The sequence below is a fragment of the Carcharodon carcharias genome, chromosome 11, assembly GCF_017639515.1.
Source record: "Carcharodon carcharias isolate sCarCar2 chromosome 11, sCarCar2.pri, whole genome shotgun sequence".
In the NCBI taxonomy this organism is placed as follows: Eukaryota; Metazoa; Chordata; class Chondrichthyes; order Lamniformes; family Lamnidae; genus Carcharodon; species Carcharodon carcharias.
Window position 1 is genome coordinate 160,601,683 of NC_054477.1, and position 15,120 is coordinate 160,616,802.

At 36.7% G+C, this 15,120-nt stretch overlaps 1 protein-coding gene across 3 annotated transcripts in view; it reads left to right on the plus strand.

The window, feature by feature from the left end:
- The window catches only part of clybl (citrate lyase beta like), a 105,683-nt gene extending 91,078 nt beyond the window's left edge, over positions 1-14,605 (plus strand). The window contains exons 4-9 of one of the 3 annotated variants that reach the window (XM_041199961.1): positions 3,468-3,656; positions 6,635-6,736; positions 7,663-7,756; positions 8,399-8,566; positions 12,228-12,352; positions 13,420-14,605. In XM_041199961.1, the coding sequence (XP_041055895.1) occupies positions 3,468-3,656; positions 6,635-6,736; positions 7,663-7,756; positions 8,399-8,566; positions 12,228-12,352; positions 13,420-13,515 (774 nt within the window). In that variant the 3' untranslated portion in view covers positions 13,516-14,605. Of the gene's footprint in view, positions 1-3,467; positions 3,657-6,634; positions 6,737-7,662; positions 7,757-8,398; positions 8,567-9,269; positions 9,354-12,227; positions 12,353-13,419 lie in introns of those variants that run through there. The other 2 variants (XM_041199962.1, XM_041199963.1) reach the window with 2 other exon arrangements.
- The last annotated feature ends 515 nt before the right edge of the window (positions 14,606-15,120 follow it).

Below are 15,120 nucleotides of genomic sequence, written 5' to 3' on the forward strand. Positions count from 1 at the left end.
GGCTAAGCGAGTCTCCCCTCTGGGAAAATAAGAGTACCTATATACATGTAGATGGCAGATTGAAGTGTCAGACAACGCTAGTCTAAGAACCCATGACCATACTATTGTAATGTAACCACTAAACTATGATATCATGCTGTGTGATACTATCTTGTTAATACACTCCCATTTGAAGAACTGAAACATTGTTCAATCATGTGACTTGTTTAATATGCTGCGGTCAAACAAATGAATTAATCATTTTGTTTAGTAATAATGATATTGACAATTTTGATGGGGGTTGAGGGTGGATATACTCTGCACTTTGAAAATGAGCCCTGGGGTTGCCCCCCCCCCCCTCTCCCTGGTTGTCCCAGTCCTCCTTGAAGTTTTTGCATTCTGTCTGTCTTATCCCTTCTGACAGCAGAATAGATGCCGGACTAATCCCTGGAAGTTTGGAACTAATGAACTAACCGCTGAGTTGCCGCCACAGATTTCGGTCCCAAACTATACTGTACTTCACACACGATTTATTCTCCAGATGGTGCGACTGTGCAGGCCTGCCGTGAGGGAGCACCATTTCCACTGGAGTGTGAAAGTGGACGGATGTTGTTTTCTTTGCAGTTTTGATCATTCAGGAGCTCAGAATGCGCAAGGCTGATTGGTTAGTGGGTCTAATGGCTGCTGATTAATCTTTTTGTTGCCCTCTTTTGTGCGGCTGCACGCGCGTTCTCATCTTTAATCATTGACGTCTTGTGCGTTGGGCCAGAGCAGCCTTCCTTCCCTGTCGGCACACGGCCCTTATTCTGCTCCAGGTGTTTGTGGCTGCATGATAGTGGAAATCATAATGTCTCTTGGCTTTTCATCAGCACACAGCTGTATGTGATAGTCAGCACAATAACATATTTATTAGCTGCTGGTCCTCCTGTGCTGTTAGGCGGTTATGGGACAGAGCTAAAAATTGAATTTCACAGCGTTGGTCTGTGTTTCTAACGTCAGAATCTAAAACAAGAGGTGATGATGGAAGACACGTTAATGCTGCTCACTGGAGAAGGCTATTGTGTTACCTTGGCGCTACCCTGAGAGCATTGCATTGTGGGAATTCTACCTGTTTATCAGTGATATGAGTCAGAAAACACTATTTACTTATAGAATCATGCATTTTACAATAATGTAATGCAGAAGGAGACCATTCAGCCTATCGTGAAATGCCAGACTTTTTAGAGAGGCTACAGAGCTTTCAGAATCATTCCCTATGAGACAATTCTACATTCTTGCAAAGGCCACATGAGGTTGATAATGCAAACAAATCCATGGAAAAGTGTGGAGCTATTTTGTGATGCAGAAAAGTGAGGGGGGAAGTATTAGGCTTTATATTTGAAATGCACTTCAGAGGTAGCGTTTCAAGCCCAGAGAAAAATGTGAAGTGTTTTAGTTTTGGGTTTCCTTATTTCAAAGGAAGTTTTGTTTGTGCCGACGTGGCCTTGATTTCTAACTATGTCACATAGATTGTTTGCAGTAGAACACCAGATTGCATCGCTGTGGGAATAATATCATCTGCTTTGGGTGTCTGTGCCTGGCGCTGATGAAAATGTCCATGTGGCTGAATATCAGGATCATTTCTAATGAAGATGACCATTTGAGATTACCTACAACATCCAACTAGGAACACTTTCAGCTGCTGCACCGAGCAGCCAGACTGATAATTTAATGTAACTCCGTTACTGTCAGGTCCCATTAGAAACCAAAGGGTCTGCTGAGGATTTCAAATCTATTTTGACACATTTAAATCCATCTTATGTACAAATGAATGGACACAAGAACATTTTTCAAGGAAACCTACTTAATGCAGTGCCTTGAATAGCAAAGCAATGTTGGGGCTGTTTTTGGGAGCACTGCTTCATTACTAAATCTTTAGGAAAAAGCAGCTCAGACACTTAAAACAACCATTAAGGGTGGTCGAATGAGTATTTCTCTCTCACTGTGAAATGTACTGTTTGTTCTGCATGTACAATAAGCTCCACTTAGTCAGTCAGAATGAGAGATGAGGAGACATATTTTTTCCACAGCGAGTTGTTGTGATCTGGAATGCGCTGCCTGAAAGGGCGGTGGAAGCAGATTCAATAGTAACTTTCAAAAGGGGATTTGGATGAATACTTGAAGGGGAAAAATTTGCAGAGCTGTGGGGGGAAGAGCAGGGGGTGTGGGATTAATGGGTTAGACCTTTCAAAGAACTGGAACAGACACAGTGGGCTGAATGGCCTCCTTCTAGGCTGTATGGTTCTGTGATAACTGGGTTTGTTTGTAATCATTCCTGGGTGCTTGCGGGACAACTTCTTGATTTTGACTAATGAACGTGCGTGGAACTTGAAGAGTTAAACGGTTAACAATATGGAAATCTTGAGCTGTGTCCATTTTAAGTCCATCCTCAGCATGATTTATATGGAACTGGAAGTGTGATTTGATTGGTTGTTGAAACAAGAGTCTTTGAGTTCATCTGTGGCAGGAATGATGAGCAGCTGTCAATTTGGTTGCATTGTACTTTTTTCATTTTTTTTATTGTAAAGTTGCATCTGGATTGGTCTGCAGGTTCCTATGCGCCTTTATTTATTTAATTTTTTCACTTGCAGCATTTTATGCATTATAGTAATGATCACCAGCCGCTTCCAGCTTCACCCTCCCACTGACTGGCATGTGTTAGCCCTTCATGAAAGTGTGATGATACCAGGCTCAAGGCTATTTGATTCAGGTTTCATTAACCTTGGGGTTTATTATTCTTTTCACTTGAACTGCAGAGAGCCATCACTTCATTCTGTGTCTGTGCTTACTCTAATTATCAGCAGCCTAAACCCCGTAAATCAGTGGCTCTGCAGAGCTGTCTTAAGCTACTTTATGTGCCCATTTCTGATCTGATCTGACAACTGTAAGCTACTGTTTCCTCACGCCATTTAACTCAGACCACATTTTCAAATCTTACGGCCATTTCTTTTCCCCCTGCGCTTTGGCATAGTTTTTACATCTGCCTGTTTCAAATCCGCAATTGTGCCCACACTCCTGACAATGTTTGGCTTCATTTCTCCTCTCCTAATCAGCAGCATATTTATTTGTGTCGCGTGTGGCAGATCCATGCTATTTTGCAAAAAAAAATATCACCAGGGCCTTGCAAGGTGAATTAACTAGAAGATTGTCAAATCTCTAATCTGATCACAAACATCCAGCACCAGAGATAGCTGAATCTTTGAAACAGACGCCTCTAAATTTAATACAGCAGGCCTGAAACTGCTGATTTTTTATAGATTATTTTATATTGCAGTGCAGTTCATTTCACTGCATATCGATGCCAGAGATCCATGTTCAATTTGTATTGATTACTAAAATCTACTGCAGGCAGTATAAATTGTTGAATGCTTTTCTTATTTTGATGATACATTCCATCGTTTTTAAAATCACAAGTCGCCTCTGAGAATAGATTTTTCTTTTGGTTAAAGGAAGAAGCAAGGCTGACAATCGCAAAGATGCTCACTCAACCTCATGTAGGCTGCACAGACCTATGTGTGCGGATTAACTCTGTCTCAAGTGGCCTGGCTGAGTTGGACATGGAAGTTATCCTAGAATCTAAAGCGCTTCCTCCAACCCTGATGCTCCCTAAAGTGGAAACTGTCGAAGAAATAAAATGGGTGAGTTGGCAAAGACTCATACTTTGATCACACACCAGATCATTTGGGCTAAAGGGAGTGGGGGTGGTGGGGGGATCAGGTCAGGAAAGTTTGAACTGCCCATACCTTCTGACAATTCCGACCCTGGCTGAAAGTGGGATTCTGATGCTGGGAAAATAAAGAATGAACTGAAGCTGGTATAAGTAGAGGGAGAGAGAGAGAGGGGTTAAATGAAAAAGAGGAAAAGGAATATAAGGGGTTGTGCTTGGGGCAAACCAGAGAAATGAACAGGAAGCTTTTAACCACTGTTTTTAATTACTACAGATATTATTTCCTGAATAGTTCTGTATTTGTTTCTTTTTAATTGCTAGCAGGTGTGTTTTTGCTCCATGGCTGGGGTTTTTTAAGCCCGTAAAGTCTTGAAATAAAAACAGGAGACACATCAAATTACTTAAGTCAACTTTGAAATAGCCCTCATTACCTTAACATGCTTTCAATAAATAGGGACGAGTATAAAATATAGGAACAGTTAATCTTAAATAGGATTGAAGCAAACCTATTTATAAAAGTTTATAAAAGTGTCTTTAACTCTGATTTTTATGACTGACAAGTGAAATACTTACTTATTCTGAAGTGTTTACTGCAGTTGTTTTCACATGAAAATATAAGTAAATTCACCCACTAAAACTGACTCTATGCCTGTGTCTATAATTTTTTTAAATTTTGCGATGGCTACAGAGATTGAGGGTCTTAATATGAGTATTCAGCAGCAGTGAAAAGTGCCTTGGCTGCTTTTGCAACAAGAATGACAGTGACTTATAAAATAGTCCCTTTTCATTCTTTGCCCTCACCCCCTGCCTCCCCCCCCTTTCTCTGCTGTTGAGGTTACAACATTACGAGTTGGTAGATAACTCTGTTTGACCGTCCTTTGCTTAATTTTCGATTTCTCATGGGGAATCCCGGTTTGAACACACCCATTTGCATTCTTCCAGGTTGCAAGCATTACTGAAATCCCTTTACTGTTCATTTTGCCCGTTCGGGGGAAAGAAAAAATTATATTAAGAATAAACGTGGAGGCTGATTTTGTAACTAAAAGATGGACTTGCTTGTTGTCTATTGTGTGAGAATCTCTTGCTCTCTTTTGTCCTGGCTTTGGGCACTTGTTTGACTGGCATGGCTTATTGGACTATAACAAGCGTAACTCTGACTCCTTTGTTGTGAAACAATTCCACCGCAAATCCTGAACAATGTGCGTTCTTGCCAACAAAGTATTGGGTGTGCTTTGGAATTGAAAGAATTGCTGAGGCTTGCTACTTCTCCTCCCCAATTTCTCTTTCTTTTACTTCGGTGCAGTGAACACTGGACCAAGCCGGAAACTTTTAATCGTCTCTTTGAGAGAGAAAAAAAATTAATTGAAACCTGTTTACCATGGCATTCTGTTTTGTGGGTTAATATTCGCTGTAGATAACTTATGGTTTGAATCTGCAAATTGCACAAACAAAAGAACCTTTTGGTGGGGTAAAGGTCGATGGGTGTGGGTATGGTGAAAATAGTATAACAAAGTGAAGTAATAATTTGTTTTATTTAAAAAAAAAATGTGAATCCAAAACTAATTGCATCTACGATATGTAATTAATAGAACAATTGGGACTTAATGCAGTCAAAAGTGAAATTCAGGTATTGTAATATAAGTTGGCAGTTTGTAAAAGGCATTTCTGTCACTGCACTTTTCTATGAACCAGAATATTATGTTAAGCCTGTAGCATTAGTTTTTTTATGTTGCCATAGCAGCCCTACTCCTGCAGGGTTGTGACCTGTGATGATTACAGTACAAAGCTTATAGGGTCCCGAAACCCCCTTTGAAGATGAAAAGGCTTTGATGGTTTATATTTATGCAAATCTCTTAGATATGATTTACCCAACTGAGATTGAATGGGGAGATGATTAAAATTCCCCTTTTTTCATTTGAAATCCTTCAACAAATGAATTTTCTTTACATTTTTAGATGTTCATTTTTTTTGTCTTCACTGGTTTACCTGAGATACTTTCATCAGCTATAGAACTATGATGATTACAACTAAAATGTAGTACGTTTTGTACTCTAATCCTGCCTCTGAAAGAAAAAAAAGAGTAGTGTGCAAGAGCTATTGTATCTTTCCAGATGATAGATTTTGGAATTTGGGATACCCCACTGACAACCCAGTACGGGCTGTGAATTGGCGACAATTTTTCCAATCCTCAGTGTTCAAAGAAAGAAACCTGCTTTCTTTATGACACCCCAACTAAAACTCAAAGTATTAGGGAAAATCATATAGTATAAAAGCTGAAGAGAGAGCTTGCCAGTCTGAGAGGCTGATTCTTCATTCGGGAATTACACCACCAGCATAATAAAATGGCAAAAGGATTTGTCCGTTGTAATCCCTGCCTTTCAGAATTCTGAATTATTAGACTTTGTGTCATATTATGTGTATTTATAACGTAGTCCAGTTTAATTCAAATCTGCTCCCAAAAATGAATGAACCACTATGAGAGCTGGTGCCACCTCAGTGTAAACTGCAAGCAAAAAAAGGCAGTGTATGTGAAGATGTTAATTTCTGCGATTATTGCTGGAATCAAATACATTAAAGTGTATGTTTTTTAGTTGTACATGTTTTGAAATTAGGATACTACCACATCAATAAATTAAAAGTGAATATTTAGCCACTCTTAAGTTGTAGATCAACATAGATCTGAGTGTTAATGATGTGAGACTTATAAAATCAATGTGTAAATTTTATTTTAAAACACCTTTTAAATATTTAATAATCTGAAAGAAATGTTTGAAATAAAACTCGATTTTCAGCATCGTTTAAAGGAGCCTTGAGAATGCAATCATGCTTATTACGAAATATAAAATTACTTAACATTGGAGTACAAATCGAAACCTTTTCAGGCATTATTTCTTCATTTTTTTTTAAAGCCGGGGGGAAAAAAATAAGTAAAATGATTTCCATTTCTAGTTTGCAGACAGATTTTCAAAATACACCAAGGGTCGGACATTAAAGGAGCCAATGAATTTAATCACTTTTGTGGAGACGGCAGTAGGATTGCTGAATTTCAAGGTAACAAAAAATATATTCAAACAAAATCATTTTTTAACTCATGGACGAAAAGACTAATGCAAAATAAAGCATAGTAAGTATTTTTTCATATGTAGATTCTCTATTATCATGGTTTCATAAATTAAAAATTAAGACATTACAATACTTGAATCCAGTTAGCTATACGTGCCTTCATGTAAACTCAGTCCAGGTAACACAAATTCAAATAAATATTTAATTTTATTTATCACAAAGCAATCAGGGAAAATTTTGGGACATGTCCAGCATGCAAATTAAACTAATTTTAAAATTATCCAGTTAACATTTGATCATAAATACTGTTTTATAAATTATTTTATGACCAGAAGCTTGTTTTATTTTGAAAAGCATTAAAAATAAGAATGTGTGAAATTAATGAGGTATTCAATAAACAACAGAAATGTGTAATGTTATACAAGACTCCTGACACTAACATAATTTTTTCATGCATTTTTTAAAAATTACTTAAGATTATTGTGTCTCAGCACCAATATGCAATCCCCAAAAAAGATATAATCAAATTCTTCTTGAAGTTCGCTAACCAGACTGCCACAAGAAAAATAAATGGAAAAATACACAGTTACTGAATTATAGAGGGTTATACATGTCTGTGTGTTGTCTTTCCTAAAGGAGTTGTCCAGGGGAAAAGATAAATATGGTGACACTCTTTTTCTAAATTAAGTTAGTCTCCTTTTATCTAGCGACCCGAAAATCTTACAGAATAGAATTTTCACATGCACTTAACAATCAAGAAGGGAAAAATCTTCACAGCCCTTCATTTGGGCTGAATGGTTATTACATGTGCTATAGCCCCCGAATATGTTAGCGTGATTGAAACCATGTTTGTAAATTACCAGGTGTGTAGAACCCATTGACATTGGCATTGTGAAATGTTGTTTGTCTTGAAGGCTGGATGTGAAGAAGCACAGCGTCTAGGTGCACATGCTGGCTTCCGACTCGACGGAGTTGTATTTGGATCGGATGATTTCTGTGCCAGCATAGGTGAGAAAAAGGGCCCTTTTCTTAGTGTTTCTCCTTTCTTCAGCTGTCACGTACAGACACACTCATTCTTTATATTTTACTTTTCTAGAATGTGTCTGAAAATCCTCCACATTTTTACATTATAAACAAATTAATTAAATTAGTAACTTTATTTTGTAACACTGAAATCCAGCTTCGATCCACACTAAGTATAGTTCTTTTTATCTTCATTTGTTTTTGATGATTGTAATTAATAGCTAACTTTAAAAACAAATTCATAAAGTATTTACATGTTCCTCGTTTCCATTTCCAAACAAACTTTTTACTTATATTAGATTCTGTTCAGTATTTGAGTTGTTAATTCAGCTAACTGTTACTTACTGTAGCCGGAAATACCAAAACAAAGCATGGGAATCGTTACCAATCGCAAGAAATACTTTCATTGAGCTTTTCGCAGGAAGATTAAATATCTTACACGATTTTCATGGTCATTCATTTTGCACGTATCAATTATTTTAAAAGATGAAATGCTTCTGTAATGTCTAGTAGGAAAGAAATGTGTGTAGCTCATGAAACGTGACTGTTTTAAAACCGATTTGTGGAATAATTTCCTTGAGGAAATACCGCAGTTGTGCTCTCACTACTCTTGTTCCACATTTGCAGGTGCCACCAGAACTAAAGATGCTCGAGAGCTTGTTTACGCGAGGCAGAAGGTTGTTGTTACAGCAAAGGCATTTTGTCTCCAGGCCATAGATCTTGTCTATATTGACTACAAGGATGAGGAGGGCCTTTATATGCAATCGAGAGAGGGTGCCTTGATGGGGTTCACTGGTATGTTTAACAGCTGATCATGCCCCTTATTCTTTTTTAAATCATTTTATAATAGTGGGCAGAACAAGAAGTCTACCTGTATGTTGCTCTGGACATGACATCAAAAATGATTTTTATATTTTTGATGTTTTAAGGGAGGTTATCAGACAACATATCACGTGCCAGGAATTTGAGATAGTTAAGAAAAAGTTTAAATATTGAGCCCTCATATTTTAATTATTTAACAAGAAATCGTTATTTAATAAGGAATAAGCACCAATGCATGCATATTTCCATAGGTGCTTAAATAATGACAATTTATATCAATTTGATTATTCGGAAATTCTATTCAAAGTTAAGCAAAATAAGTTAATTGTTTTTGAAAATTTCATTCTCTGATTTAATTACACAGGTGATGTTGCAAAGAGTGTTATAAGATTTCAGTTTCCCCCATTACTTCTTGTTGTGGTATCTTTCCTTTCTAATATACTTTAAGTGACAAAGAAAAATATTATTAAAGAGGTAATTTGCTCATTATTACTTAAAAATGTAAAATGACTTTTGACAGTAAAACTTAGAGATACTATGCAAAAATAATGAACTCAGCCTTAAGTTAAAATATAAAATTCACCAGGAAACACCAAAAATACTCAAACAGCATCATAAAGAGGAGGATAGCTGTGAGTCTCTTTTGGAATCCTAACTATTAACCTTGCACTTTCAGATGCTGATCAGAAAATCATAGAATTTTAGAGCACAGAAGGGAAGACATTTGCCCATCATGTCCCTTCCAGTGAAACCTGCTGTATGTTTGCCGTATTTTCTGTGTTTTTCACATTGCAGATTTCCAACATTTGTGTTTTTTCTCTTTCCCTATTAAACATGATGAGCTATAAATGAGCTATAGTTTCACTGCTCCTGGAAAAAACTGTATGCAGAAAAGGGAAATGTTTGCACTAAAATGTTACCAGTTTTGTGCGGCACATTAAACTCTCCCTGAGGTATGTGCAATGCATTCGCTAAAATGGTATTTTTGAGTAAAAATTAACATTTTTGTACCAATAGCATAAATTTTGAAATTAAACTAGTTTTTAACTTGTACAGGGGTTTGGGACAGGTCATCCTTTAATGTCATCCTTTCAGCATGGATCGGGCCAAAATTGATCAAGAACAGGACACATCAAATGGTGTTGTAGGATGACACATTTCCCCAACTGCAAATTATCACGCTTTAGCAATCTTTTCTGATTTTCATGCTCTTAATGCGTGTAATTTTTGTCCACTGGAAATATCACCTTACTGCGCTTAAAAACCAAACATTTTCTTTATAGAGAAGAACAACATTCCTGTGAATATGGTTTGGTGTTTTATTAAGAAATTTTTGGCAGCTCATATAATTAAATCCTGAGAAACCAATTTGAAACATGTTTCAAGAGATGTAACCATGATGCTGATTGCAATTGATTGCTGCAATTCTGTTAAGTGAGCAATATGATTGTTGACTATGAATATGAACTTATACAAGTTTAAAAAAAGTGCAGTGGAAGTTTTTTGACAAAACAGCAATTATAGCATTCAAAACAACTTAATCAGTATTTTAATGCCGATATTCTGGGGTTCACTTTAAAAGCACCACAATTAAATATTAATTAATATTTTTATAAATGAATAAACCTTAAATAAGTTCCTTGCATGTCTATACTTTCACTTTGTAATGACAATCTTTTTGATGGATGTTCTTTCTGATGCAGAGATAATTTTGAGAGCTTACAGAAACGTTAATTAATTTGCTAATAGTAGCAGATTATTTGGATTATCCATTTAGATGAGGCAGATTGGTAAATAAATATATGAAATGTTCTAAAGCCATGCATTCAGTAGTTCGATTACTAATGTAAGGCACAAATTTATCAGTTTTATACAGTGTCTTTTTGCAGAGGCTTATTAAGGAATGATTTTCTGTGTCAGTCAGCACAATCTGCAATAAAAACTAACAGGGCCAAGCTTAAGTAACAATTCAGTCATTTTGCTTATGTAGCTCACTATTTGAGGCTTTGCACTTCAAAGTATTTTCATTAAGGAATTGAATTTGAGAAAAATTTAACAATGGAAATCGACTTAAAGATTATTTTTAAAGTTTGCATACAATGGTCAAAGTAATGACAGTGATGAAGGGAATTTTCCATTTTGTACCATTAACAGGCTGAGAATCCAGTGATTATAGCTTTTCACCGACATTCAGAGGTACATTAAGCATGCAGCTAATTCGTGTTTTACTTCTTAAAACATGATTCTCACCCCTTCATGTCCATACACACACAAACAAATAATGGCCTCGTCGTGCTCGCACCCAGCAATACTCTCCCTCTTTGACTGGGAGGCAGCATAATCCGAGACACAGGAATGTCCAGAGCATCCAGCTGCGCTGTCCCATGGTCAGCAGATTGGAAGCACTTTGTTGATTCTGGACACAGTTGATCCTGCCAGTTTTTTCCTGTTTACCTTCTCACACTGTGCCCGGAGATAGAAGATTTCTGCTGCTGTTGTGACTGCTGGTTGAAGGAAGCTTGATCAGTGAAGTCAGATAAATTTGAGTGTCTAATCAAGGTTAGCATTCAAACTTGTGACTCTGATCAGGAGGCTTACAGGACAAATTCCATTAATTTATATGTTATATCATGTCCATCATACACTTTTCATGCAATATGTATAATATACTAACCATTAATATAAATTAGTACCCACTATTATAATTATATATAAAAATAATAAAGCGCACTATTATTTATAGAGATATATATCTGTATAAAATAATATATATTGATTATGTATTTGGAACTCTAGCAGTGTTGCCTAACTGAGGTTCTGAGATATGACTAACATCTGACCTTGCACATTTCTTGCATCAAATCAAACACATTTTATCTTTTGTATTCTTATTAATAACAACTGGAAGTCTCTAGTTTAGAATGTTAAATATTTGCAATTTAACTTGAAATTCTAAGAAATGTTTAATTGCATTTATGATGGTGCCCAGTAACATACAACATTAACTTATAGGTATTACGAAATCGTGATGTGAATGCAAAGTGCATTCTAACCAAATGTATTCAGTGAGGTGAGATCTGCAACTCAGTAAATTGCATGTATAACAGTCAACTCAACACAAGTAATTTGTACTTGCAGTCGAAAAAGAAATCTTAATTGCCATAATTAATTTATAGAGAGTGTTTCTGTTTCTCAATGGTCTGCAGGTGGCCAGAACGTTCTATCTAACAGCCCAAGGTGTGAAATGATTGTTGTAAATATATGTACACAGATAATTCTTATCTCTAAAGCACAAAATAACAGTATTTATATGACTCAATATAAAGTGCACAATACTGAAACTATTAATTGAAAGGTTAATTCTCCTGAATAACCTACTTATTTAATACCTTCATTGCTAGCACAGTAGATATGTTGAAGAAAGATATACCTGTGTGTGCAAATATAAAACAGAAGCAGTTGCCCTTACAGAGGATGATGGATGTGACAAAATCCCACAGCTGGGCCGAGTAATGATGCATGCAGGATATTAGTCAATATTTCACAATTAATATATGTGCTGTATATTTCTGAACGTATATCTTTGTGAGTATTGTGCAAGAATAATAAATTGCGATGTGGTTTCTGTGTTCAGGTAAACAAGTGATTCACCCCAGTCAGATTCCAATTGTACAAGAAGCATTTTCACCAAGCCCTGAGAAAATGAAATGGGCGCAGGAACTGATTGATGCTTTTGAAGAACATCAAAAACTAGGAAAGGTGAACTTTCATACTTGTACACCACATCCTTGCTTAATTATTTGAACAGTTTGGTTAACAACCAAATTGAAGTTTTGTTGTTTTTGCACGTGAATGCTAAGGTTATTAAGTCTCCGTATGAGAACTAAATTCTTCAAATGGGATTAAAACATTTTGAGGCCCATTAGTGTGGCAAATAGAAGTAAATTAGTGATGTCGCATTGCTTTCCTAATTTATTGCATCATTGAATCGCATTGTGCTTCCTGCTCTGTGGGTTATTGTTGTATATATATTTCAGTGGTGATCCACAGTCTGCGCCCGCTTTGTCCCACTGATGCTCAGATTAAGGATAGCCTCGAGGAAGAATTTGTGGTAATCGCGACATTGTCAGTTAATTATCTTAGAAGAACCTTATGTTTGCATCCTACGAATTCTTCCATAGGAACTATTTAACACCACATAATCTTCATCATCCATCCCAACAGTTGCCCTAGCTTGTGGTCTTCCTCTCTAAGAATTTTTTGTGCAAAATCATATTTGTTGGCATGAACAACAATGTTCTATTTTTATTTCTTCAGTTGCAGGAGTAGCAATTCATAAAACTTGATAAGTTACAGAAACAAATCTTTACAATTAATTACAATTCTGTGAAATTAACTCCTTGCAAAATGAAATGTGATATAAAATGCCTATGAAATTTGTTTTTGTGTTCTTTTTACTTGCAAGGTGCATATTAGGAAATGTATGCAGTTATTAATTGTGAAGCATTTGAAGGAAACTTTATATTTTTAGATAATAGTCTATTGTGCCAAGGTAATAGGAAATAAATTGGTGCACTGTGTTAACTCCAACATGGAGAGAAAATGCGTGTGCCTTTTTACTGTAATAAGTCTTGCATGAGCTGATTTGAAAATGTTTAATATTATTCTCTGTGCAAGGTAACATTTTAGCTTTAACGTTTTCAATCTTCAAATACTTGAATTTGCAGTGCACGAATGGGAAGGGAAGTCTCAATAAAACGTGAAACTGTGTCGTTCTGAGAAGCTGAAAGTTTTTGTTCTTCCTGTTTTTTTTTTACTTGTGCCAGGGAGCCTTCACTTTTCATGGAAGCATGATCGACATGCCATCTTTGAAGCAGGCACAGAACATCATTACACTGGCCTCAGCCATCAAAGAAGCATGAAAGCTCGAGAGGCGATAGGTTCGTGCCAGAGATCACTTGGCAGATGCAGTGGTCAGTAGAAAATGAAGACAGAGACCAGTTGCCTGTGGGAAGTGTTATGGAGGTCACTGCATCACTGCCGGGGTTTAATAATGTGATACCTTAAGGCCTGTGCCATGGTAATTTTAAAAAAAAACATTTAGTTCAATTTTTTGCATGGTGTAGTCATATGAGATTGTCTAGACCAAGCCCCCCCACCTACTGAGTGCAGCAGCCGTGCATAACTAGTCCCCAGTAACTTCATACTGTATAGTTAGGGACACTGATAGATACCAAGCTGTAGCAATTTTTTCTGTTGCAACGATTAGAAGCACAGTGCAGCAGAACTTGTCTGGGTGGACCCCTGTCAGTTTCTGCATCACATTTAAAAAAATAACACTGCTGCAGGTCAGATGTGTTGGCTGGTTAACAGGCTGGGGTACAAGCCTCTTTAACTAGAGGTTTGCCCAGCTTTTAACAGGGTAAATAAGCATAACAATCACCCATTGTTACACGGTGCAGCAGAGCATCCTGTGCAGAAGGGTCAAGTGTTGCAAAGGGCCGAATTTTGGTTACTATGGAACCCAAATGAAATTCACATTGCTGTGAAAGCCCCTCAGAAAAACAGGGCTTTTCACGAATTTAAAATTAAAGAAATATTTGACCCTGCCCCAAGCCCTGCTCATCAGCAAATCTGGTTCCTTCAGAGTTGGATATTCTTTAATATTTCCTGAAATTTTTTAAAAAGAAATCTTAATTAATCGAGGTGTATTTTTGATTTTATTGCATGACAAATCTAAAAATGGACAAGTTCTAAAATTGGTTTGCTATCCTATGGTTAATTCCACTCTAACATTTTATAAAAGGCAATGATTGAAGTATATTTGACGCAGTGATAATTTTCTGTTCTCATATTGTATTTTCTGCTGCCAAAGATTTATTGTTGTATCTTTTTGAACAAAGATTGCTTCACTGCATCAGCATTGCTTACAATTATGAACACTGGAAATTCTTTTTAACTGTACAGTGACTCAAGACCATCATCTGAATAAAATTAATTGCTGCATACAAAGTGAAATGCTTTTGATGTGCTTTACTTTCACATCTACCATACACATGGGCTTTTGTAAAATCAAGCTGAAGAGCAGTCCAAAAAAAAAAAATCCTTTTTTTCAAATCAAACATGTAATCTGGATCTAGAGTTACATGTGGCTCCAATAGGGCTGGAAGTCATGTAGCGTTCAAAGTGCAAATAGCACTGCTGAACACTCCATCTTTGTCATTTTGTACTGTAAATAATGTAGAACAGGTGTTCCTGCATGGCACTAAACAAAATAAGGCACTTTAAGCATCACCATTATCTTGTGAGTGTCCAATTGCTGCTAACAGCCCAATTTCTCAAGCTTTTCTAGAGTGAACAAGTCACTTAAATCACGATTGAATGCATATTTCCTTCTAGACCTAAAATTGGAGACATTAATCTGAGGCCCCATCTGCCCTCTCGGGTGGGCATTAAAGACCGGAGGGTGGTCAGGGGAGGTTCTCCCTCTGTCCCTAGCCAAAACCTATCCCTCAACTGACATCACT